This window comes from Ovis aries, chromosome 10 (genome assembly GCF_016772045.2).
Source record: "Ovis aries strain OAR_USU_Benz2616 breed Rambouillet chromosome 10, ARS-UI_Ramb_v3.0, whole genome shotgun sequence".
Classification (NCBI taxonomy): Eukaryota; Metazoa; Chordata; class Mammalia; order Artiodactyla; family Bovidae; genus Ovis; species Ovis aries.
In genome coordinates, this window is record NC_056063.1 from 32,079,594 (window position 1) to 32,104,811 (window position 25,218).

The 25,218-nt window shown below is 50.3% G+C and overlaps 1 protein-coding gene across 3 annotated transcripts in view; it reads left to right on the forward strand.

The window, feature by feature from the left end:
• Positions 1–25,050, forward strand: part of FLT1 (fms related receptor tyrosine kinase 1) — a 208,841-nt gene extending 183,791 nt beyond the window's left edge. For all 3 annotated transcript variants that reach the window (XM_015098156.4, XM_060394469.1, XM_060394470.1), the window contains 10 exons: positions 803–959; positions 1,412–1,509; positions 2,677–2,799; positions 4,502–4,613; positions 6,020–6,119; positions 10,544–10,649; positions 11,124–11,266; positions 15,245–15,329; positions 18,418–18,506; positions 22,311–25,050. In XM_015098156.4, coding sequence (XP_014953642.3) covers positions 803–959; positions 1,412–1,509; positions 2,677–2,799; positions 4,502–4,613; positions 6,020–6,119; positions 10,544–10,649; positions 11,124–11,266; positions 15,245–15,329; positions 18,418–18,506; positions 22,311–22,512 — 1,215 coding nt within the window. In that variant the 3' untranslated portion in view covers positions 22,513–25,050. The remainder of the gene's footprint in view (positions 1–802; positions 960–1,411; positions 1,510–2,676; positions 2,800–4,501; positions 4,614–6,019; positions 6,120–10,543; positions 10,650–11,123; positions 11,267–15,244; positions 15,330–18,417; positions 18,507–22,310) is intronic.
• The last annotated feature ends 168 nt before the right edge of the window (positions 25,051–25,218 follow it).

Consider the following 25,218-nt stretch of genomic DNA (forward strand, 5'->3'; position numbering starts at 1 on the left):
CATCTTTTCTGGTTCCACCCAAAATGAATAACTCCTGTGAGTCCAAACACAAGATGATAGAGCTTTTCAGATGTGGAAAAGGAAATCCCAGAAAAGCAAGGTGGTTCGCTGCTCAAGATCACACACTTAATGAAAGAGTTGGATACACACCAGGGCTCAGATGCCCAGTTCAGAATGAAAGGCATTTTCTGCCTTTGTTAGGATCAGGCTACATCTTTGAATGGAGAGGAGAAAAAGAAATGTTCACGTTCCCTCCTTCTCCAAGGAAACCAGACACATTGGTAACTGCAGCCTCCTCTTATTACTCCCCCTGGGGATTATAAAGCATGGTCTCGGGTCGACTGGGGACCCTTGTCCATCATTCCATATCATCTTTCCCAAGACGGCGCGCAGGATGGAAAAGTGCTTACGGGCACAGAACAGAGTTGGCCAGACCTGGGTTCAAGCTTTGCCATCTACCAGCTGCATGTGACTTTGATTATTTGACTTCTCTGAATCTATTCCTTCATGTATTGTAAGAGCTACTTTGTAAAACTTTTGGAAAGATTAAACAAGAAAACGTACCTAAGATCCTCAGTGTGCTGGCTCGCAGAGTAAGTGCTCGGTAAACAGCAGCTCCTGTGAATATTCCTTTATCCCACCTGAGATGCTACCCAGAAGCCCTGTCAAAAGTGGAAGACATCCCACCCCCAGGGGGCAGCCAGGCTACTAGCTCACTAGCCCTTCTGCCAGAGGACATACTCCCAACACAGGCAATTGCTGGCCGTCCCTCTCATCACTGTCTTCCTTGGTCTCTTAAAAGGATGCAGCCTTACACGTGGAGCCTAAGAAAGAAAAGATGGAGTCGGACCTGGAGCAGGGCGAGAAGCAAAGACTAGACAGCGTTACCAGCAGCGAGAGCTTCGCGAGCTCTGGGTTTCAGGAAGATAAAAGTCTCAGTGATGTTGAGGAAGAGGAGGGTAGGTATTAATTCCTTCCTGTCCTCCACTCTGAGATATTTTTACAACACACTGTGCATCTCTGAAATTTTTTTCTTATTTATCACCCTAATAAACATCCGTGAGAGACTCGAAGGCTAATGTCCTGGGGAGATAAGATTTGAATTTAGATTATTTCCAGAGTTACTAATTTTGACAGGGAACTGTACAATTGTCTGCCCCCCCCAGGCCTTTCTGTCTTAATGGATCATCCCCCCTGCCCCCCACCGTCCCCACCTCCCCCAACACTAGCAAACCGGGCTAGAGGCCTGGAAAAATGTTGGCTATTCATGTGGAGACTGAAATGCTCTCAAAGATGAACTCTGATCTGTTTGTTGGTTTGTTATATGTTCTGCTAACACTGTTCCAATAAGCTGGGATTTGGTGGCCTGACAAGAGACTTTACAAACAGCTCCGGTTTTAATGCTTTCCAGATTTTGATGACTTCTACAAGCAGCCCATCACTATGGAAGATCTGATTTCTTACAGTTTTCAAGTGGCCAGAGGCATGGAGTTTTTGTCTTCCAGAAAGGTCAGCTTTCAGTCTTCACTGTTCTGCTTCTTCGCTGGGCCTGGATGTGTGGGTATACGCATGGGCAAACACAAACCTTCACTCTAAGTTCCCTTTTCCTCATATTTGCTAGTATGTAGGCCCTTAAATGGGCTTCCCTGGTGGCTCATTGGTAAGGAATCTGCCTGCCACTCAAGAAGATGTGGGTTCAATGCTTGGGTCAGAAGATCCCCTGAAGGAAAAAATGGCAAGCCACTCCAGCATCCTTGCCTGGAAAATCTCAGACAGAGGAGCCTGGCAGGCTATAGTCCATAGGGTCACAAAAGAGTGAGATACAACTTAGTAACTAAACAACAACAGGTCCTTAAACGTAGAGTGAACTTCACAACACACGTCTTAGTCTGTCCTGATGTAAGTGAGGAGGTTTGAGAAATGACTCTTGGGCACCAGTGAGAGTGTTAGTCGCTAAGTCATGTCCTACTCTTTGCAACCTCTATGGACTGTAACCCACCAGGCTCCTCGGTCCATGGGATTCTCCAGGCAAGAATAACTGGAGTGGGTTGCCATTCTCTTCTCCAGAGGATCTTCCTGACCCAGGAATCAAACCCAGGACTCCTGCATGGCAGGCGGATTCTTCAGTGTCTGAGCCACCAGGGAAGGCTTGTGGGTAGGGTACCAGTGGGTAGAACTTAATTCCAGGGGAAGAGCTCACTGGGCTTCAGACTAGACGATCCCGGCACCCACGCTCCATGTTTTCCCCTAGCATGCCTCCAGAACTGGTCAGAATCTCAGAGTACACGGCTCCACATCTGTTAGCTCATCCCAGGGGAGTCCTCCTAGGAGACTCCAGCTGGGCGGTGATCTGGTCTCAGCAGCTCAGGATAGAAGACTATGGGGAAGTCGTGCTCCCTGGGAGGATGGATGGCCAGCTCTGTTTACCTGATGCCATCCTGCAGCACTGGGGCAGAGAGGATTCGGGGCACTCCTTGACTTGGGGGCCTCCAAGGGGTCTGAATTTGTAGAGAGAAGTGCTTCATGTTTGGGGCGACCCCATGTGCACGGAAAGCTGGTCCCTTCATGTAAAGGAAGCATGTGACATGAGTCCCCAAGTTAGGAACAGCGAGAATGCGCAGGAAACTTCTGGATGAGATTAAGACAGCATCGGCGGTGCCGCTGGTTTCATTCTAGTGCATTCATCGGGACCTGGCCGCACGGAACATACTTTTGTCTGAGAACAACGTGGTGAAGATTTGCGACTTCGGCCTTGCCCGGGATATTTATAAGAACCCTGACTATGTGAGAAAAGGAGATGTAAGTCCAAAGTTTGATGTTTGTTTGACTCACTGGGGCCCTATCATTTCTAAACCATAGACCAAAGCCCTTGGTAAATATTTACACTTCCTCGGCAGAGGTCCCCAAACAACAGCCTGTGCAGACAGGCTGGCCCCACGGCCACTGGACCCGAGGGTCCTCGCACGGGGCCCAGAGAGGCCCTGCTCTGCTCCTCCGGTCCTTCCCTTGGCCCCAGCCCAGCTCCTGTCCCTTGGACCCTTGACCACTGGTCAGTAGGCCTGCCGAGCCCACGTCAGCCCCTCCTCTCCCCTGCCTGGGGGAGTTCCCCAGGCAGCTGGGAGAACAGCCTGGACTCTTCCCCTCAGATAAAGCCGGGTGATGGATTCGGCAGGTGTACACGTCTCAGGAAAGGGTGGGGGCAGCCGTCCGCATGACCTCGCTGGGGAGGAAATCACGTCCCCCTCAGCCCTGCCCTCCTGCCCAGCATCTCTGCTGGCTCACACTGGCCTCTCCTCCCTCCCGTCTCTGGCAATAAATGTTATTTCCACTTTCAGAGCTGACCTCCCGTGTCCTCTCCCCTCTGGCCTTTACCCTGAAGGCTTCATTACTGGGTCTGGGCCCAGACAACTACTCTCTGCTCCTGTGTGCTAGGGTGAGCACACAGGTCATCCAGAGAGCTTGTTAAACTGATTCCAAAGTCTTGAGTGGGGCCTGAGACTCTAACAACTCTTCAGGTGCAGCGGACTCAGCCAGTCCCAGGATTCTACTTTGAGAACCACGCTCCCCTGTCTCTCTTCTTTCTCTCTCTCTGACCTCACTTCGAGGCATGCAGGATCTTAGTTCCCCGACCAGGGATGGAACGCACATCCCCTGCATCGGAAACCTGGAGTCTTAACCACTGGACCCCGCTGGGGGAGTCCCCCACAGTTTCTTTAAAAGTAAAACACAACAGGCTTTCCTCGAGAGCCCTGACTTGCAAAGATGGCAACTACCTGGGTGTCTGTCTTGCTCTTTCCTGTGCGTCATTCAGCCTCTCCCCACCCTCCCTGCTCTGTCTTTCTCTGTCCCCCACTCATCCCAGGGTCCCTGTCAATCTCCATCTCTATGAAGCCATAGGGCTGAACCCACTGGGACTCCCACTTCAAAACTAGTCACATGGGGCCCTAAACACTGTCTATCACCTTCCTTCTTTTCCGTGCCTTTGCCCACACCTCCCAGTCAGTGACTCTTAAAATCCTGTGTTTTATATCGGAACGCCTTTCAAAAATCCTCCTTGTTAAGAAAAAATCCTGGAAATGATCGATTTTCCAGATGCCTTCTATCGGGTTGGTCAAAAAGTCTGTTTGGATTTTTCCATTAGATGTTACAGAAAAACCCCGAGGAACATTTTGGCCAACCCCGTAATTCGCAGGGCTCTTTCTCAGGTCCGCGTGGCATGCAGGCTGTTTTGGGAAGGAGGCTTTCTTACAGAGTCAGAGTCGGGTGCTCTGGGCACAGAGGAAGGGCTTACTAAGCAGCTACTGCCCATCATAGGGATGAACACAGCACACTTTCAGGACCGCACTTCAGGCTGACGCGCACTCTCCGTCCCGGGAAACCGTGGCTGCTCCGGGAAATGGTTTAAGGCCACACGTTATCTGGGAGGCGACCCCGGGTGCTCGGGTCGAATGTGCTTGTTTGCATGCCCTCCTGCTCAAGGCCTCCCTTCACCCTTTTCCAGACGCGACTTCCTCTGAAGTGGATGGCTCCCGAGTCCATCTTTGACAAGATCTATAGCACCAAGAGCGACGTGTGGTCCTACGGAGTGCTTCTGTGGGAGATCTTCTCCTTAGGTGAGGCTGGGGGCAGGAGGAGAGGGGACAGCTACCCAGAGCTGAGCGTCTGCCTCCTCTAGGGAGCTACCTGGGCTGTGGCAGCCACTAAAACCACTCAGAGCGGTGTGCCCATACACGCCTGGACTGCAAAAAAAACACGCAGGGGGCTGCGAGAGAGGTCCGGCTAGGATACAACCTCCAGTCCCACTTACCTCCAGCCAATCTGGCTACCCCTTCCCTGTCTTCCTAATTCCCTTCCCTTGTCCTAATTCCTCAAACACCCAGACTCTTTAATACCCACGCCTCTCTGCTCCCTGCATCCTTCCACCCAAAACCCTGCAGAATTTCCCAGGAAAGACCCAACAAGCTCAGCTCACCGCCTGCCTCTGTCCAGCATGGCTGGCCCCAGAAGCCAGTTCACACAGGATGAATGGCAGAAATGCTGGTTGTGTGTGGGTGCGCTCAGCTTCCACCAACACGCACTGCAGTGGCTGCAAGCCTGGTCCCAGGCCCGCGCTCCCAGATGAGTCCGGCGCCCACATCTGGCTGCAGACGCGGACCTGATGCTCCGAGGCCTCCCTCGAACGGCCGGGTCTAGCCAAGTCTTTTAGACTTTGCCAAAAACTTGCCTCTCAGAGCAAATAAAAGTCACCCAGTAACATCCCTGGCTTCCTGTAATGTGGGAAATCCATTCCCCTGCTTTCGATGACAGGCACCTGCTGCCTGCAGTCTTTGAAAGCGGCTTGGCGGCCGCAGTGGCCCGGCGGGGACACAGCGCCAGCGCCGCACGCACCCAGCTGCTTCCTCCCAGCTGCGGTCACTCCAAGGTGCAGACAAACAAACGCTGAGAGACACTAGCTTCCAGGGCTGGGATGGGGCTGATATGGAGGCCTGCTCACCCCTAGCCACAAATCCCTCCAAGGGGGCTGTTCCCTGCGATGCTGCCCAGAAAATTTGGCAAAAGGCAAAGTCCCGGCTCCTCTGGCTCTCCAGGCCCGTGGGTAGCCCCCTGACCCTCACATCAGCCCGCCCAGTCCTGGCTCCCAACCCCCCTCCCCCAGACCCATCACAGCGACTGCCCCTCCTCAATGCTGTATGAGGTTTACAAGAAAGTAGGGAGTTAAAATCCCAACAAATGAGTCTCTAAAGGATGGGATTTGTCTAGAGCTCCTTCTCCGGGTGGGGGGACCCCTCAGATGCCAGCCTTTCTCCTGACCAGACATCCCTGGGAACCAGGCAGGGGGCATCAGACACCCAGCACCGCGGGGCCGACCCAGCTGCTCTGTGGCCGTGCTGTGTGCCAAGGGCCCTTCCCGTCCCTGGGAATTTACCGCCAACTGTCACCTTGGAGGAGACAGACGCTGAACTGGCCCGCACGTGCCCGAGGCCGTAACACGCCCTGTGCTCTCTGGTCCCCGGTGCAGGCGGGTCCCCCTACCCGGGTGTGCAGATGGACGAGGACTTCTGCAGCCGCCTGAAGGATGGGATGAGGATGCGGGCACCCGAGTACGCCACGCCTGAAATGTGAGCCCCCACCCCACCGCCTCCACTCCCACCCAGACCCCCATCCCCCACGGGTCCCCCCAGACCAGGCCTCCTCAGGAAGGGGACGCTCTGTTGAGTTTCAGAATCCCCCGTCCTGGGAGATGCAGGCGAACCCTTGTCTCCAGGGACGCCCCTGAGTACCTCCGTGGGGACCCAGCACCCTCCAGAAGTGGGGCTTTGGGTCCCGGACCCATCCCTACCTGGGTCCTCCCTCCACCCCGACACAGCATCCAGGTGTGAGCCTGAGGAACCCTGAACAGACCACCGAGGAGCTGGGGGCCAGACCTTGGGGGTGGCTCAGACTGGGAACCAGTGGGCTCGGCAGGCAGCCGGGGTGGAGGCCAGCAGGGAACCAGCGCTGACCCCCGTCCACAGCAGGGATCTGTGGGGGGCTGGTCTGGAATGCAGGGGAGATGGGAGGGAAAGGGGCCTCCTGTTAGGACCTGGCTGGGACCTGTGAGCCCAGGGCCTTCCTGACAGCTCTCCCTGGTGGACAAGTGCTCACTCGCCCCGCAGACACTTTTTCCACTCTGGGCCTGTTTTGCACTCTGAGGCCTGGGCAGGAATGTGATGACCCCAGCAGTTTTGTGTCCAGCTGCCATCAAGGACTCAGGGGAGCCCCACCACCACCACGTCCCCCCGCCCCACAGCAGCACCGCCTTTCCTGCAGGGCCCTCCCATCCCACCCACACAGCGGGGGCCTGCTGGGAGCCCTGCGATGGCCTTCAGGAGGAGCTAGAGGGAACGAAGGAAGTGGGGCTTGGCCAGAGTGCAAGGCCACGTCTCTTTCCTTCACGGTCCAGAGACGAGCTGGGTCAGACCCGGGACGAGGAGGCCCGAGGACTCAGGCCACAAGGGCAGGGCTGGGAGCAGCCCAAGCGCAGAGGGAGAAGGGACCCGGCCTTGTCAGGTGCTTGTGGTGTTTTGGCCAGGAAAGCACAAGGCCCTTCTGAGAGCTGGGGAGACAGCCAGGTGAGCCCCAGGCCTGCCTGGGCTGCAGAGAGAGAAAGGCAGGAGAGCTCTGAAGTGCTAGCTTCTTTTCACCTGGAGTTCTGGTTTAAAATGATGACTCTGCACTTCGTGGTTTAAGTATTTTCCCTGCTATAATCTCACTGGAAGACCCCAGACCATGTCGGGGGCAGGCGGGCGGGAATCGCCATCTGAACTGAATGAGTGATGGAGCTAGCCTCTGAGAAGTGTCATGACTAGTTAGCTACATACAAAGGAGACAGACAGAAAGGTGGTCCTCCGGACTCCCTAGACCACAGGACTATCAAGTTAGGAACATACCCCATGTTCCTTAGAAGAAATATCTCTGACATGTTCACTCATGCTTTGAATTAAATATTTCTGTCCACTTTCCATATAATCTGAAAGTCACAAGGGCAAGTTCCTAGTGACTAACAATAATAATTGTTGGTGTTCAGTTGCTAAGTCATATCCGATTCTTTGCAACCCTGTGGACTACAGCACGCCAGGCTTCCCTGTCCTTCACCAGCTCCCAGAGCTTGCTCAAACTCACGTCCATTAAGTTGGTGATGCCATCCAACCATCTCATCCTGCCGCCCCCCTTCTCTTTTCACCTTCAACAGTAATAATAATTGCAGTCATTAACAGGGTTTATTATTTATTAGTTACTTAGTGCTCATGAAGAGTCAGGCACTATCTTAAACACTTTAACATATACCCATTTACCTCATTCTCATGACAACCTATGCAGTGGGTGCTATTACTATCCCCATTGTACAGATGAGAAAACCAAGGCATAGGACACAGAAGTGGTTTGCCACTTTGCTAATTAGTTAAGCAAACCAAGTCTGAGTCCAGAGCCCCCAGTACCACTACACACCTGCAGGGTGTGTTTCCAGCGTTTCCAGTTCTTATACTTGTTCTGGTCCAAAACAACTCACATCAACTTTGGGCCCCAAATGGCCTTGGACTTTATGAAAGCTTCAATCTTTATCTGTGAAGAGCACTTGTACCCCAGCTTAGAGCTAGAGAGAAGGGTGGTTCCTCAATTCTAGGGAGTTTCTTATAGAAATTACAAAAAGCAGCAGCTTTGGGAAATGTTAAGTCCAGAAATCAAGAACGGACACAAGTACATGTGTGGCTGAGTTCCTTCACTGTCCACCTGAAACAACCACAGCATTGTTAATTGGCTACGCATGCAAAGTTGTTGCAGTCATGTGTGACTCTTTGCGACCCCATGAACTGTAGCCTGCCAGGCTCAGGTCCATGGAATACTCCAGGCAAGTATACTGGAGTGGGTTGCCATTGGCTATACCCCAATATAAAATGTTTTTGGTGTTTAAATTTTTTTTTCTTTTAATTAAAAAAAGAAGTCCAAAATTCAAACCTTTAGCATTTGAAAGCTGATGGAGCCATTTCCATGTTGCTTGTACCAATAGCGGGAAGACCTGGGTAAGGATAACGTGCATTCTCAGAACTTGGGTCCTGTGACCTGAACTTGACCTAAATAGACGTGCGCTTGGGAGCTTGGGTGATAGCTTGGACAGGAAGCTCCCTCCACAGGCCCCCTCACCCCTATGCTTGCTTCGAGAAGGCCTGTGGGTTTGGGTGTAACTGGTGTCTCTTTTTCTTATTAAACCTATTTACTTAGTGATGTAAAACGGTTTAACGTTGAGTCATTGGTTCCTCGCCCACAGCCTGTTTGATCAGATGTCTTTCAATGAGGAGGAGAAGTAATGAATGTTTTGATTTTTTTCTTTTCCTTTGGTGTTTGCAGAGATGATTCGCATTGAATTTTAGGCAAGAGGAGTGGAAATCAGAAACCAGGGATCAAAATAAAAAACAGCAATAGTTGTAGGTGGTCCCTTTGGCTGGTTTCAGCAAAGAGGAACCTGGGAGCACCCTGCTCACAGCTCTTGCATTTCCTCCACCTCCGCCTTTCAGTGGTGAAGCAATGCTAGTTGAGATAAGCCTGCAGCCTCTTCTTGACTGAATGCTGCCAACTCCCAGGCCCACCTCCCTTTTTTCGCCTGGTTCAAGCCTTTCTTGCTTTGGCTACTTTTCATAGAACATCTATGTATCTTTTCCGGGCGTCCCTGGTGGCTCAGTGGTAAAGAAACCACCTACCAATGCAGGAGACATAGGTTCAATCCCTGGGTCAGGAAGATCCCCTGGGGAAAGAAATGGCAACCCACTCCGGTATTCTTGCCTGGAGAACCCCATGGACAGAGGAGCCTGATGGGCTACAGTCCATGGAGTCGCAAAGAGTTGGACACGACTGAGCAACTAAACAACAGCAAGTGTATATACAACTGTGTGTGTGTGGGGGGAGGTGTGTGTGTGGGGGTGGTGTGGGTTTGTGTGTGTGTGGGGTGTGTGTGTGTGAGGGGTGTGTGTGGGGGTACGGGGTGTGTGTGTGTGGGGTGTGGGTGTGTGTGTGTGGGTGTGGGGGGGGTTTGTGTGGGCGAGGTATGTGGGCGAGGTGTGTGTGGGGGGGGGTGTGGGGGGGGTGTGTGGGGGGTGAGTGTGGGTGTGTGTGTGTGGGATGTGTGTGTGGGGGGTGTGTGTGGGTGTGTGTGTGGGGGGTATGTGTGTGGGGTGTGGTTGTATGTGTGTGGGGGGGGTGTGGGGGGTGTGTGTGTGGGGTGTGTGTGGGGGTGTGTGTGTGTGTGTAACTGCTCTCCCAACAGCCTCTGAGAGTCTGTCTCTTGCTAGAGGCCAGGGAGCCTTAAGTGAGATAAGGCAGATTCAGGCCAGCCTCCGCCACAGCCCCTGCACCTGAGCTAAGGATCCAAGACTTGAGTCCACCTGCCTCTGCACGATTTCTGCACCTGTCTCAACAGATTAGTTAGATGGCATCACCGACTCAGTGGACATGAGTTTGAGCAAACCCCAGGAGATGGTGAAGGACGGGGAGCCTGACATGCTCTGGTCCATGGGGTCGCAGAGAGTCAGACATGACTTAGCAACTGAGCCACCACCTTACTGTGAGATCCACTTGGGACTGTCTTACGCTCCTCCAGGCCACTGGCAGGCTGGCTCAGGTTCCCTGGATGGGGCACGTGCCTGGAGCCCCCACTCTAAGGCATGGAGAGGTCAGGGGGGTCTCTCAGGTCAGGGAGAGTGAAGGGCCCTTGGGCACGGCCGCCCCCGTCCTGTGTGCCCAGGGAGCAGGGGCGACACCCCCTAGTTATAGCCCCTTCCTCACTCCCAGCCTCCTCCCTGTCTGTAAGTTCCACTCCCAGCAGGACCTGGCCCAAGCAGCCTCTTACGTATCACACTGTGTACCCACAATTTAAACAGAGCGAACACTACATACTGCAAAAAGCATCATTTTTACATGCATGAAAACGCCCACCCCTCTGCCAACATGTATGGTAACCCATGTACCCACTACCGCCTCCAGCTGTCTCTATTTTCCTCTCACCCAATAGCTACCAGATCATGTTGGACTGCTGGCACAAAGACCCAAAAGAAAGGCCCAGATTTGTGGAGCTTGTGGAAAAACTAGGTGACCTGCTTCAAGCCAATGTACAACAGGTAACTTTATCTAGACTATCAGAAGGCCAGCTGCCTTTGATGTTAGTCAAGGGGGTGTCTTACTTGTCTCTCGTTATTTAGTGGCTATTCACAGCTGAGATCGGGCTTCCCTGGCGGGTCGGCAGTAAAGAATCCAGCTGCCAAAGCAGAAGACATGGGTTCTACCCCTGAGTCTGGAAGGTCCCCTGGAGGAGTACCCACTCCAGTACTCTTTCCTAGAGAATTCCACGGGCAGAGGACACTGGTAGGCTACACTCCATGGGGTTGCCAGAGTCGGAAACAACTTGGTGACTAAACGACAGCAACAACAGCTGAGATCACCAGCAAAAAAAAAAAAAGTGCATATACGCGGAATTATCATCCCAAAACACAACCGAGATTATGGAAATGACATAGTTGAACTGAGACAGCGCTGCACAGAAAATAGGCTGAAGTAGAATGCGCGTGACCAGAGCTCCACCTTTGCTGTTTCAGGATGGTAAAGACTACATTCCGCTCAACGCCATCCTGACAGGCAACAGTGCGTTTACGTACTCGACACCTGCCTTCTCTGAGGACTTCTTCCAGGAAGATATTTCTGCTCCCAAGTTTAATTCAGGGAGTTCTGATAATGTCAGGTAAGATCTTTTCTTCTCCCACTTCATCTGATATGATTTTCAAACTTAAAAAAAAAAAGTCCACCTCCTAAATTCAACCATAGCATGTTGCCTTACTCTGTCTGTGGGCTTAGCCAGTGGCCCAGTGGGTAAAGAGTCCACCTGCCAATGCAGGAGACAAGAAGTCACAGGTTCAGTCCCTGGGTCGAGAAGATTCTCTGGAGGAGGAAATGGCACCCTACACCAGTATTCTTGCCTGAAAAGTCCCATGGACAGAGGAGCCCAGAGTGAGTGAGTGAGTGAGTGAGTGAGTGAGTGTGTGTATGTGTGTGTGTGTGTGTGTGTGTGAAAGAGGACATACACCATTTAATGCTTTGCCTCTAAACACTTTGGTATACATCTTGTATGGAGAAGGACATGGTAACCCACTCCAGTATTCTGGCCTGGAGAATCCCATGGATAGAGGAGCCTGGTGGGCTACAGTCCATGGGGTTAAAGAGAGTCAGACTTGACTGAAGCAACTTAGCATGCACATGTATCTTGTAAGGGGTGTTCTCCTGTGCCAGCACACCAAAATTATCACAAAGAAGCTGATCATCTCTTCATCTTATTAAGTTTTCAAGTTCCCATTATTGTCCCCTAATGTCTTCTGCACCTTTTTTAAAAGCACCATCCAATCAAGAATACCTTGCATTTCCTTCCATTTCTTTAGTCTGTCTTACTCCAGAAGAACTCTCCCATCTTTTCCTCCTTGAGGACCTTGAGTTTTTGCATGATACCTTCAATACAGTGAAAACAAACTGGATTTGTTTTCTTACCTGACAAACTACAGTATCTCTTGTTAGTGCGAAGGAAACTGGAGAAGGGGTGAGGGAAGACAGATACACCGAGGGGCCACGCTGGATAAGGCCAGCACCTTGGTGCCAGGAGTGACAGGTATGTTCCACTCACTACAGTTAAGTCCCCTACATACAGATGAGTTCCATTCCAAGAATGTCCAATTTATTAGTAAGTCCAACAAAGTTAGCCTAGGTACCCATCTAACACGATCGGCCGTGTAGTACTGTAGTGTAATACAGTCATACTGTATCACTAGACACCTATTACAGTAATACTTGACCGTAATAGGTTTATAATACTTTTCCCACAAATAATACATAAGAAACACAAAAAGGAAAACAATTTGAATCTTACATACCTAGTGCAGTACAACAGCTGACACTCAGGGGCTGGCATCAAGTGAACAGGCAAGAAGAGTTCCTGGCTGGAGGAGGGAGAAGAGGTGGGAGATGGTAGAGGGTCATCAGCAGTCGGAGACGGAGGGACATCAGCTGCGATGTCACGCTGACGGCAGGTTCTGATTCCTTGCTGGGTTCAATTCTATCTACCCTCTTGCCTCCGGACATCCTGGGCTTGATATAAAGATACTGTACTATTGTGCTCTACCGAACAGTAATGTTTAAAGCACTCAAAAGCACAGCCGCTTGTAGAGGGGGCATGCACACAACGATGTACGCTAGACAGGTCAACTAACTTACGCCATTGGACATGCGAACACACGTTCATATCTTTGAAAACTCACAACTTCGCGTGCAGGGGGCTTACTGTATAGTGAGACACATGCTTTGTGGTCTGGTACAGCATTGGGATCTTTGCATACATCACCTCCTCCAGACAGTCCTAAGAAGGAGGTACTATTCCTGTGGCACAGATGGAGACATTAAAGCTCCACAGAGGACAGCTTGCCATAGCCATGCAGTTGGAAAGCAGCAGAACAGAGTTTCTAACCCAGGTGTTCTGATGCTCTGTCCCTTTGCAATCAGTCAGAACTGGTATGAGGACTTTCAGACTATTCTGTGGGCCTCCTAGAAATTTTATCTGCAGTGGGCGCTAGTGAAGCAACTTAGGATGGACGGAGGTATCCTCCTAGACCGCCAACCTCAGTTCAGCCACGCTTGGCAGGTGACCAGGGAAGAACTGGGAGGATTGACGGTCTGGGACAGGCCTGGAAGAAATCCAATGGCCAGCACAGATTTGTGGGGTTGGGTCACAGGTCAGCGACCGATTCATGCTTCACAGACCAGCCCAGATGAGTCATCTATTGTTTTAAAGAGGAGACAAGCAAGCATGGATTAAATAAATTAGCAGAGGCAGACCAGGTCAGACATGGGGCAGGGAAATATCAAAGTGACACGGGTCCTTCCAGACTGTTGCTTAGCCTTCACCAGACAGGGCGCTTGCCTAAGAGACAAACCCTGTCGGTGGTGACAGAGTCCCAGGTGAGTGTGTGTATAGTGGGCCACCGAGCTCAGCAGGCAGTCACAGGGACGTCATCCAGTTACTGCCCCTTCCTCCCGGTGCTTGGATATACACCACTGAACTGGCCGTGCGGCCCTGACCGGTCATGGCCTTACAGAAGCAGCAGCTGTACACTGATGAAGCCACATCACCTCTCTGGGCATCATCTCCTCCTTCCGTCACATTCAGACCAGATGACAACTCAGGGCTCTTCTTGGCCTGACGTCATCTGGTTCCCTGAGGGACCAGAGGCCTGGCCACTGGTGAATCCCTCAAGGGTCCCTGTGGGGTTTTGCTCACAACAGTGCAGTGAGGGCCATATGAGTGATTAGAAACCACTGCCGGGATTCCCAGGGCACACAGCCAGGGACCTGCAGCTTCAAAAGGTATGAGGTCCCTCCTCTGGCATTCAGCTTCATCTTAGCTGGGATGGGGTGCCTGTGATCTCCTGACTAATCAAAACTGAAGGTGTTATCCTGACCTGATTATTCTTTTTTTTTAATCAGCATTTTTAATTTTTTATTCATTTTTAAAAATTTCTTTAATTGGAGGCTAATTACTTTACAATATTGTAGTGGTTTTTGCCATACATTGACATAAATCAGCCATGGGTGTACATGTGTCCCCCATCCTGAACCCCCCTCCCACCTCCCTCCCCATCCCATCTCTCTGGGTCATCCCAGTGCACCAGCCCTGAGCACCCTGTCTCATGCATCGAACCTGGACTGGCGATCTGTTTCACATATGATAATTTACAGGTTTCAATGCTGTTCTCTCAAATCATCCCACCCTCGCCTTCTCCCACAGAGTCCAAAAGACTGTTCTATACATCTGTGTCTCTTTTGCTGTCTCACATATAGGGTTATCGTTATCATCTTTCTAAATTCCATATATGTGCATTAGTATACTGTATTGGTGTTTTTCTTCCTGGCTCACTTCTCTCTGTATAATAGGCTCCAGTTTCATCCACCTCATTAGAACTGATTCAAATTATTCTTTTTAATGGCTGAGTAATACTCCATTGTGTATATGTACCACAGCTTTCTTATCCATTCGTCTGCTGATGGACATCTAGGTTGCTTCCATGTCATGGCTATTATAAACAGTGCTGCAATGAACATTGGGGTACACGTGTCTCTTTCAATTCTGGTTTCCTCAGTGTGTATGCCCAGCAGTGGGATTGCTGGGTCATATGGCAGTTCTATTTCCAGTTTTTTAAGGAATCTCCACAGTTTTTTAAGGTTCTCCAGAGTGGCTGTACTAGTTTGCATTCCCACCAACAGTGTAAGAGGGTTCCCTTTTCTCCACACCCTCTTCAGCATTTATTGCTTGTAGACTTTTGGATAGTAGCCATTCTGACCGGCGTGAAATGGTACCTCATTATGGTTTTGATTTGCATTTCTCTGATAATGAGTGATGTTGAGCATCTTTTCATGTGTTTGTTAGCCATCTGTATGTCTTCTTTGGAGAAGTGTCTATGTAGTTCTTTGGCCCATTTTTTGACTGGTTCACTTATTTTTCTGGAATTGAGCTGCAGGAGTTGCTTGTATATTTTTGAGATTAATTCTTTGTCAGTTGCTTCGTTTGCTATTATTTTCTCCCATTCTGAAGGCTGTCTTTTCACCTTGCTTATAGTTTCCTTCATTGTGCAAAAGCTTTTAAGTTTAATTACTGACCTGATTATCCTTTCTGCTTCTTTAGATATGTCAATGCTTTCAATTTCATCAGCCTGGAAAAACTCAAAACCTTTGAAGAATTCTCACCAAATGGCCTTTCCCTGCTTGATGTAAGTAACAGAATTAACTTACTTAGCACACCCTGGGCAGCCCCCCATGCAAACACAAACCCCAACTGTCCAGTTGCTCTAGGTTACCAGGGGCCAGTCATCAGTGGTGGCTAAAATGACAGTTCCAGGGGAATGACAAGACATGGGACATACAGAGCTAATTTGAAAGGAGTTCTGTAGTCTGAAGATGACCCAGAGCTCACCCCAGGGCCCAAGTCTTTGGGTGGGCATAACCTTAGGAAACGTCCTTGGGTGTTTCTAAACATCTTGGCTATCAGGGATGGAAGCCTGCTATCACCGCATCAAAACAACTCAAAACTGTGCGAGGGATGGGGCCTCCCCTCTGAGATCCTGGAAGAATCTCCGAGACCTCTTGCACCTTCCCACAAACTTTCCAGAGCTGACCAGCTAGGCTCCCACCCAGCCGCACAGAGAGAAGCGATCCACACAGCCCTGGCTAATAAGAGGCCTCAACTCACCTGTCCCTGTAAAGGTCTGGACAAGGGGCTGAGAGATTAAGGGGAGGAGACAGAGTGCTGGACCAGAGCGTGGTCTCCAGGGACGCAGCCACTGGATCCCAGGACCATCCATGCTCACAGAGCCATGACCCAAAAAAGGCCTGGAAAGCCTACTGCGATGAGAAGGTGATGACCTCAAATGCTGTGGTCACGACTGGAAAATGCCCAAATCCTTCAAACACACCAGATAGAGAGGAAAAGATGACGTGAACATTAAAAAAAAAAAAATTACAAATAAGCTGTGACTATAAAGACAAAGTGCTGGAAATGTTGCTTTGCTGCTTAGAATGCTGGTTTTAAGTCCAAGGAAATGGCACTGAATAAAACATGCAAGATTTCTTTGACCCTTAGCCCTCCCAACCCTGATGCACTGGATCCTAGGGCAGTATCCTTGCTTAGGTTCCTCCCTGATAGTCAAGGACACACACACAGCCAAGTAAGAGACCCAAAGGGTGGCAGGAACTACATGTGGGGTCCACTCACTGGAAACACCATTTTGATAGTATAAGGAGGATCCTGCGTAAAACTCAGTGCTAAACATGACCCAATTAGTAAACGGAATTGCTGGAAACTGTAGCTCAGTTCAGTCCCGTCGTTCAGTCATGTCCAACTCTTTGTGATACCATGGACTACAGCACACCAGTCCTCCCTGTCCATCACCAATTCCCGGAATTTATTCAAACTCATGTCCAGCTGAGTTGGTGATGCCATCCAGCCATCTCATCCTCTGTCCCCTTCTCCTCCTGCCCCCAATCCCTCCCAGCATCAGAGTCTTTTCCAATGAGTCAACTCTTCGCATGAGGTGGCCAGAGTACTGGAGTTTCAGCTTCAGCATCAGTCCTTCCAATGTACACCCAGGACTGATCTCCTTTAGGATGGACTGGTTGGATCTCCTTGCAGTCCAAGGGACTCTCAAGAGTCTTCTCCAGCACCAGTTTGAAAGCATCAATTCTTCAGTGCTCAGCCTTCTTTATGGTTCAGATCTGATATCCATACATGACTACTGGAAAAACCATAGCCTTGACTAGATGGACCTTTGTTGGCAAAGTAATGTCTCTGCTTTTTAATATCCTGTCTATGTTGGTCATAACTTTTCTTCCAAGGAGTGTCATTTTATTTCTAACAAAGTGTGGCCCATTGGAGAAGGGAATGGCAAACCACTTCAGTGTTCCTGCCTTGAGAACCCCATGAACAGTATGAAAAGGCAAAAGGATAGGACACTGAAAGATGAACTCCCCATGTCAGTAAGTGCCTAGTATGCTACTGGAGATCAGTGGAGAAATAACTCCAGAGAGAATGAAGAGATGGAGCCAAAGCAAAAACAACACCCAGTTGTGGATGTGACTGGTGATGGAAGCAACGTCTGATGCTGTAAAGAGCAATATTGCATAGGAACCTGGAATGTTAGGTTCATGAATCAAGGCAAATTGGAAGTGATCAAACAAGAGATGGCAAGAGTAAACGTCGACATTTTAGGAATCAGCAAACTAAAGTGGACTGGAATGGGCGAATTTAACTCAGATGACCATTATATCTACTACTGTGGGCAAGAATCCCTTAGAAGAAATGGAGTAGCCATCATAGTCACCAGAAGGGTCCAAAATGCAGTACTTGGATGCAGTCCCAAAAATGACAGAATGATCTCTGTTCGTCTCCAAGGCAAACCATTCAATATCACGGTAACTCGGAAGAGTCTCAAACCTCCATAGAATCTTCAAGAAAGAAAATTAAATTGTGTCTTTATTATTGCTCGCTCAGTTGTGTCCAACTCTTTGTGACCCCATGGACTGTAGCCCCAGGCTCCTCTGTCCATGGGGATGCTCCAGGCAAGAATACTGGAGTGGGTTGCATTCCGTTTTCCAAGGGATCTTCCTGACCCGGGGATCAAACCTGGGTCTCCTGCTTTGCAGGCAGATTCTTTATCATCTGAGCCACCAGGGAATCTTTACATATCACTGCCAAGTCATCTGCCCAATTAGCTGAACATATTTATGCAATAGTTTGCATAAAATAGCATAAAAGTTGACTACGAAAAATGCTCACCTGTTACCTGCAATTTTCTATTTTGATTATATTTGCTTTCTTCACCTGCAGGAAGAAGGGTCTCTGAGTCACTGGACATAGGGGCCTCTTGTAATTGACAAGGTTTAGGCTGGCCAGTTGGAGAAGGCAATGGCAACCCACTCCAGTTCTCTTGCCTGGAAAATCCCATGGACGGAGGAGTCTGGTAGGCTACAGTCCATGGGGTCGTGCAGAGTCAGACACGACTGAGCGACTTCACTTTCACTTTTCACTTTCATGCACTGGAGAAGGAAATGCAACCCACTCCAGTGTTCTTGCCTGGAGAATCCCAGGGACGGGGGAGCCTGGTAGGCTGCCTTCTATGGGTTGCACAGAGTCAGACTTGACTGAAGCGACTTAGCAGCAGCAGCAGACTGGCCGCTATGGAGAGAGTGCTCTGTCCTCACAGGGAGGGAGGCCAGATGCTGGAGTGACCTCAGACACGCATCCCAACATCACGAAACCCTCTGGCTCAAGCAGGAGCTGTAACTCTCCCTTCTTCCCTGCAGGACTACCAGCTGGATAGTGGCACCCTGCTGGCCTCCCCCTTGCTGAAGCGCTTCACCTGGGCAGAGAGCAAACCCAAGGCCTCACTGAAGTGAGTAAGGAAGCCGGGGGCAGGGGGCTTTGCTCACTTTCTAGAGGGGCAGGAGGGACGTTGCCTGGGAGGAGGGTTTCATGGCCATACTTGAGGGCTACCTGCCCTTCTAAACTACAGTGTCCAGGCGGTGCAGAAAGCTGTTTTCCCTGGAAGGACAGTAAAGAGGGCATGAAAGCAGATGTATGGACGCGGCTGGAGCAGAGGGAGGAAGGAGGGAGTGGGAGACCTGGAGAGAGTAATGTGGAAACATACATTACCATATTTAAAATAGAGAGCCAATGGGAATTTGCTGTATGACTCAGGGAACTCACACCGGGGCTCTGTGACAACCCAGAGAGGTGGGATGGGGAGGGAGGTGGGAGGGATGTTCAAGTGGGAGGGGACACGAGTAAACCTATGGCGATTCATGGTGATGTTCGATAGAAACCAACACAATCATTTAAAGCAATTATCCTTCCATTAAAAACAAATAAAATTTTAAAAAATCATAAAAAAAAAAAAAAAAAAAAAACACAGAAAAAAGCAGACACCTGAGCACCATGCTCTGGAAAGGAAGAGTGGGATTTGAGAGAAGACAGAACATTCCAGCAAAGAACGCAGTCCAAGCACATGAAGTGCAGTCTTTCAGCTGAAAGGAGCCCAACGTCCTCAACTGTGAACAGCGTACAGTCCGGACCAGAGACCTGCCTGAGGGGACGGGGAGAGAACGCACACCCATTACCTGCCGGGGGCCTGCAACGAGGGGACAAGAAGGGCTCCGGAACAGTCGTCCAGTCCTAAGACACACCATGCTGAGCCCCCAACTCTTCCAAATGAAGGCTCGTTTCCTGTTGGAGCCCACTCTCCTGCCTCCACCCTGCAGCCAGTGACAACTCTGTCAGAACTACCAGGGCCCTCGCTGCACTCTGCCCGGGCCAGCTCCTCTCCGTGCTCCTCTCTGCCCAGGGACATTGCTGGACAGGGCAAGGGCCACCAGATTTGCCTTCCTTTCCTGGTTCAAACATCTGCCCTTGACCCTCCCTGCCATGCGGAACTGTTCTGCCCCTCTTTTATCTCAATCAGGGATCTGCAAACTTCCCCCACCCATCATCTTTTCATTTGCGCTTATTTAAACAGAGTTCCCAAAACACTTAGGAGAAGTTGGGCCTCCTTTGGTAAGCAAAGGACCTGAAAATAAGATTTAAAGTGAACAAAGTCTTCAGTTCCTCCACAACACAGGTGGAGTGCTCGCTTCTCTTTTCCTCAAACTCTCAAGCACCCCTGTTTTCCATACAGTTGAAGAGCTAGGAGAACAAGAGTACTTGGGGGTGGACCTGTTTAAAAAGGGAACCGTGCCTAGGGAAGTCACGTGACTTTTTACATCTTTCATGATCAATACTTTCGGTGGAGTTGAAATGCTGTTTTCATTCTGCATTTGTGTAGTTTGGTGCTGTGTTCAGAGTTAAGTGTTTTCAGAAAAGTATGTTCTGCTTGTGTTCTTTTACAGTCTAAATTCTGACTGCCGAGAAGTTTCTATTGTACGAAACTTCACTTAGATGGTTTTCCTACTGAATGCAGACCCATTCGTAAGGGACCAGTGATAACCGCTCAACTCTGCCACTTATAAAAGCAGCTGATAGACGAACAATAAAATGCAGCTGTGTCCAGTGAACCATACTCACAAGAGCCAGTGGCCTTGGCCAGGGAACATGTGAAAATAAGCTTCACCTCATCAGACATCAGGGCAATGCAAATCACATGAGACACCTCTTCACCCCCTCCCCCCCACCCCAACCAGGATGGTTTGAACCAGGGACATGGTTCTAGAACTCTGGTCCTCACTAACCAGAGTCAGTGTTGGTAAGAACGTGGAGGAATTAGAACTCTGGATGCTTGCTGGTGGGAATATGAAACACTGCAGCCACTTTGGAAAACAGTCTAGCAGTTTACAGAGGAAAACAGTCCTCAGAAGGTTAAATAGAGCTACTCTGTAAGCCAGCAATGCAACTCTGTAGGTATATATATACCCCACAGAAACGTATATGCAAATATTCATAGCAGCACTGTTCACAAGAACCAAAAGTAGAAACAACTCCAGCGTCTATCAGCTGGTGAACGGATAAATAAAATGCATATATCCTTACAAGAGAATATTTGTCGATCAAAAGTACGAGGTACTGATAGGCAGCTACAACATTGATGAACCTTGAATTAAGTGAGAGAAGCCAGCTGTATGAATTCATTTATATGAAATGCCCAGAGTACACTTTAAATAGGTATATTGTACAATATGCAAGCATGTCAATAAAACTATTGTTTTTTAAAAAAAACAAAAACCAAACCAAACAGGTGGCCAGCTCACAGGCTAGTTTGCAGACCCTGATGTAAACCAAAGGGTGTCCACAGACACCTCTGAGCAGTGGGGCCCCAGCTCATCAACCACAGAGGACTGGAGGGCTGGGAACGCTCCCTGACGGACACCTGGCGCACCTGTGTCCTCTCCGCGGGCACCCAGGGACCCCAAGCCCAGTCCCAGGCAGGTCACAGGACACGGAGTGAGTGAGGGGAAGCGGGGCCCACGTGTTCTTTTTTCCTGCCTTGAAACACTTCTAGACCTTTGTGGAAAAAAAATGAAAGCCATCCATTGCCTCCTCCACTCCGAGACCAACATACAGAAAGAACATGGTTCAAAGGCCGGGTGCAACAATCTCGAGCAAAACGGCCAGTGGCGGGCGGGGTTCTCACTCCCACCGGCGCTGCTGAAACCATCAAACACGGAGGCCCAGACCGGCTCCCCGCCCCACGCGGACCCAACCCAGAAGCCAGTCTTTTCGCCCTGGCCAGCAACACACTGCCTGGCACCAAACCGAACCGAGCACTTCTCTCCTCTGGAGCACAAACTTGAGAGGGAGAAACTTACTAAGTTTCTGTAGCACGTCCTAGGCGTCGCTCCAGGCGGCTGCAACAACTTTGCACGAAGTCAGTGGCTCAGAATGGAAGAAATGGATCCTCTTGCAGTTCTGGAGGCCAGATGCCCCAGAACGAGGTGTTGGCAGGACTGCACCCCGACATGAGGCCCCCTCCCCGACAGGACATCCCGGCCAGCGACTCCTCCAGCCCTGCCGCCCCTGGCACTCCTCCTCTGTGGCCGTGGTCCCGCTCCTCCTGCAGGTGCTGCGATGCTCCCGCCCGGACACGTGGGATTGCATTCAGGGCCCACCTGGGCGATGCAGGAGGCACCTCCTCTCAGGATCCTCTGTTTTAAACGCTGCTCTCCCCTTAGAAGATGTTGTTCCCAGGTTCAGCATCTTTCAGCCAATCCTAGGCACTAACGGACCCGCAGAGGGGAGCGCTGGACCCAAGCCTGGGAGCTGTTTTCCACCAGGAATTCTGGATTTGTTTTAACTAATCCCACCCTCCATCCCTGGCACTGGACTGACCCCCAGCTGGTGGAGGAGAGGCCGTGGGGAGCTCCAGACACCCCAGCCTAGTTCGAGGTAGGACTCAGCAGACATTCACTCTGGATGGGTTTGAACAAGTGTTAGTCTGCCAGTCTACTGCAACTCTGCGATCCCATGGGCTGTAGCCCACTAGGCTCCTGTGTCCATGGGATTTTCCATGCAAGAATACCGGAGTGGGTTGCCATTTCCTTCTCCAGGGGGTCTTCATGCCTCAGGGATCGAACTCAGGCCTCCCACGTTGCAGATTCTTTACCGACCAGGAAAGCCGCTGGGCTTGAACAAACGGCCCACTAAAGAGTGGACTTCAGTGTTTCCAATAAATCCATTTTGTACAATTTTTTTCTTTCTTTTCTGTCTTTAGCTTGAGAGTAACCAGTAAGAGTAAGGAGTCAGGCCTTTCTGACCTCAGCAGACCCACGTTTTGCCACGCCAGCTGTGGGCACCTGGGAACAGGCCACCGCCGGTTCACCTATGACCACTCGGAGCTGGAGAGGAAGATTTCCTGCTGCTCGCCTCCCCCCGACTACAACTCTGTGGTCCTGTACTCCACCCCACCAGTCTAAAGCCCGATTCTGCACAGCCTTCTTTCTAGAACCACGTGTGTATTTATAACCCCCAGAAAACTAGCTTTTGCCAGTATTATGCGTATAGAAATCGACACCTTTTCCTTTCCACAGGAGCCGGCTGCTTTTTTTGTGTTTTTTTTAATAGTGCTTTTGTCTCTTTTGACTAACAAGAATGTAACCCCAGATAGAGGAATAGTGACAAAGAGCGCCACTGCCAACCCTCGCAGGACTCAGCGGGGAGAAGAAATCCTGACCCCGCCCTGGACTTGCCCCTCCCCCTGCCCCGGAGACCCCAAGGCCTCCGGGCTCCAGGTGGCTCAGGACACACACTGTCGCCTGTTACTGCAGCTCGGACTCTTTGGGCCAGCAAGGCCTGTGCTGTCAAAGGCGTGGTTCTGGGGTCTCTAGCAGGCTCTGTGTGTGTGGGGAGGGAGAAGAGATGGGGAGAGCACACAGGGCAGGGGCGGGGAGGGGGATTGGAGCTGCACCTTGTGGGGAGGGAGTGGGTAGAGGACAATGCCACCGGTCCACCTTGGAGAATCCATCCAGGGAGCAGACAGGACGGAGGGGTGATGGGAGGTCTAAAAAAAAAAAGCCAAACATAATTTTTGGAATTATCAAGCAGATTGTAAAACCTTAGGTGGGCTCACCCCAGTGAGTCTGGTCTGTCATGTCACCTGTTAGGCTTAAAGCCACGTTTTAACGTCCGCTTCTATTTTGAGTATTCATATGTAGTCCAGACACTTAACTCACTTCTTTGTTCTAACATGTTTCAATTAGTAATCAAAGGAAGCTGAGGAGAAGGGCAACAGTCTTGTGGAGGTTTTCTCTAGACCCAAACTAGGATAGATGGAGAAAAAGGGAAGGCGGAGTGAAAACCCCCTCTCTGCACCAGACTAACTGCCTGAGACCGAGGGGACTGGAGGACAGGAAGGCAGCCACGTGTCCTTATTCAGTGGGGACCCCAACTCTCTCACGCTCGTCTCCTGGACAGAAGAGCAGTAACCAATGTCTATGAAGCACTTTATGCTCCTTGAGGAAAAAGGTGGTGTGTGATTTATGCAAGATGTTTCTAGAACTGGGACTCAGGATATTAGTTAATGAGCCGTCAGTAAGAGAAAAGCCTCTTTTCATCTACTTTGGGCCCTGCCTCGGGTCTGAGTTGTGACCAAAATAGGGACAGGGTACAAAAGGGCACCCATTTCTCGGGGCCAAGAGGCCCTGGGTCCACCACCATCTCTGCGTGATGCTGTGTGTTTAGGATGTGTGTGCACCTTCTGGGGCCAGTCAGGCCACAGGGAATCACTGCTCCTGGTGGAGAGGAGGATGCTTACCTTGATGCAGGTGATGTAACCCTAGAACCTGAGACAAAAGTGATAGGCCTGGACATCCTGCCCTGGCCCAGGGCGGGGAGCAGAGGCGGGCAGGTGGAGGCAGGGGCGGCCAGAGTCTCATTTTAAGGCTCTTGGTGTGAAGAGACGGGAGAGCTGGCTTGTCCCCAGCCAGAGAGCTGCTCCTGGGGTGGTGGTGGAAGGGGGCCTCTGCTGGAGGAGCCACCGGCCAGTCTCCACCAGGAGCCATGTCCAGACAGCACAGGACCAGGGACCAAGGCGGGGAGAGCCTTGCTCTTCCTCTTCTTTACCAGCACAAGAGCACCTGTGACCACTGGCAAGAGTAGCAATCAGGTAACCGGGAGGAGGTTAAACAGGCAAAATATAAGAAGCTTCAAACTGAGTCTCTGGTTTTTTCAAGTCAGTTAAGGATCCAGCAATTAGGGAAAACAAAAACCTTAGCTATACGTATATCTTGATTTCAGTAATCTGTTCTTTAAGAGGCCATAGTAATACCATTTTTCCAAAAGACAATCTGGCTTCCTCAGAGACTCAATGGAATCAGAGACTCTGTCTAGCAGTCCAGCTCCATCTGGGGTCTCAACATAGAACAAAAACGGGAAACCGGGAGGAAAGACGCTCTCCAGTGGGAAAGGGCTTGTCACAGGTAGGTGTGCTGAAGCAGCACAGAAAATTAAATCACTAATGAATCGATGGTATTATTAGACCCATTTGTCAATTTTGACAAAAAAGGTTGGCATGAACAATTAGGGGGCAAGGACCCCCTTTCCAGGACTTGTGAGATCACGTAACCCGAGTATGGTGGGTGGGAGGGGACTGGAACCACGCACAAGCTTGTCTCTAGTTATTCTCAGAACGACGCTCAGACCCGAGGAGCAAGTGTGTTCAAAATCCTGATAAGGTTACCTTCGGATGTCAAACGGGAAAAAAATACTTGTTGGCCTCTTTTAACTGATTAAAGAAGGAGCGCACCTTTGACTGACAGTGGTGGAAACTATATGTATATTTGTGTGTGTGTGTTGTGCAGAACTATTTAAGGAAACTGGAATTTTAAAGTTACTTTTATACAAACCAAGAATATATGCTGCAGATTATAAGTGAGACAGTTTTGTCCTACATCTCTAGTCACTATGAATGTATTTTGTATGTTATCTTCATATAATAAAATTAACTTACAAAAACATCCATATATTTCCCATTTTGTGTAAAAATGAATAAAGGGGTCTTGGTTTTCTTGGGGCTGTTGAGGGGGGACAAGCATGAAATGCTCGTGAAATACCAGTTGCTAAGCCAGCACAAGAAAGAGACAGCAAATGCTGCTCAAGACAGGCACAGATCATCCATTAGCCCA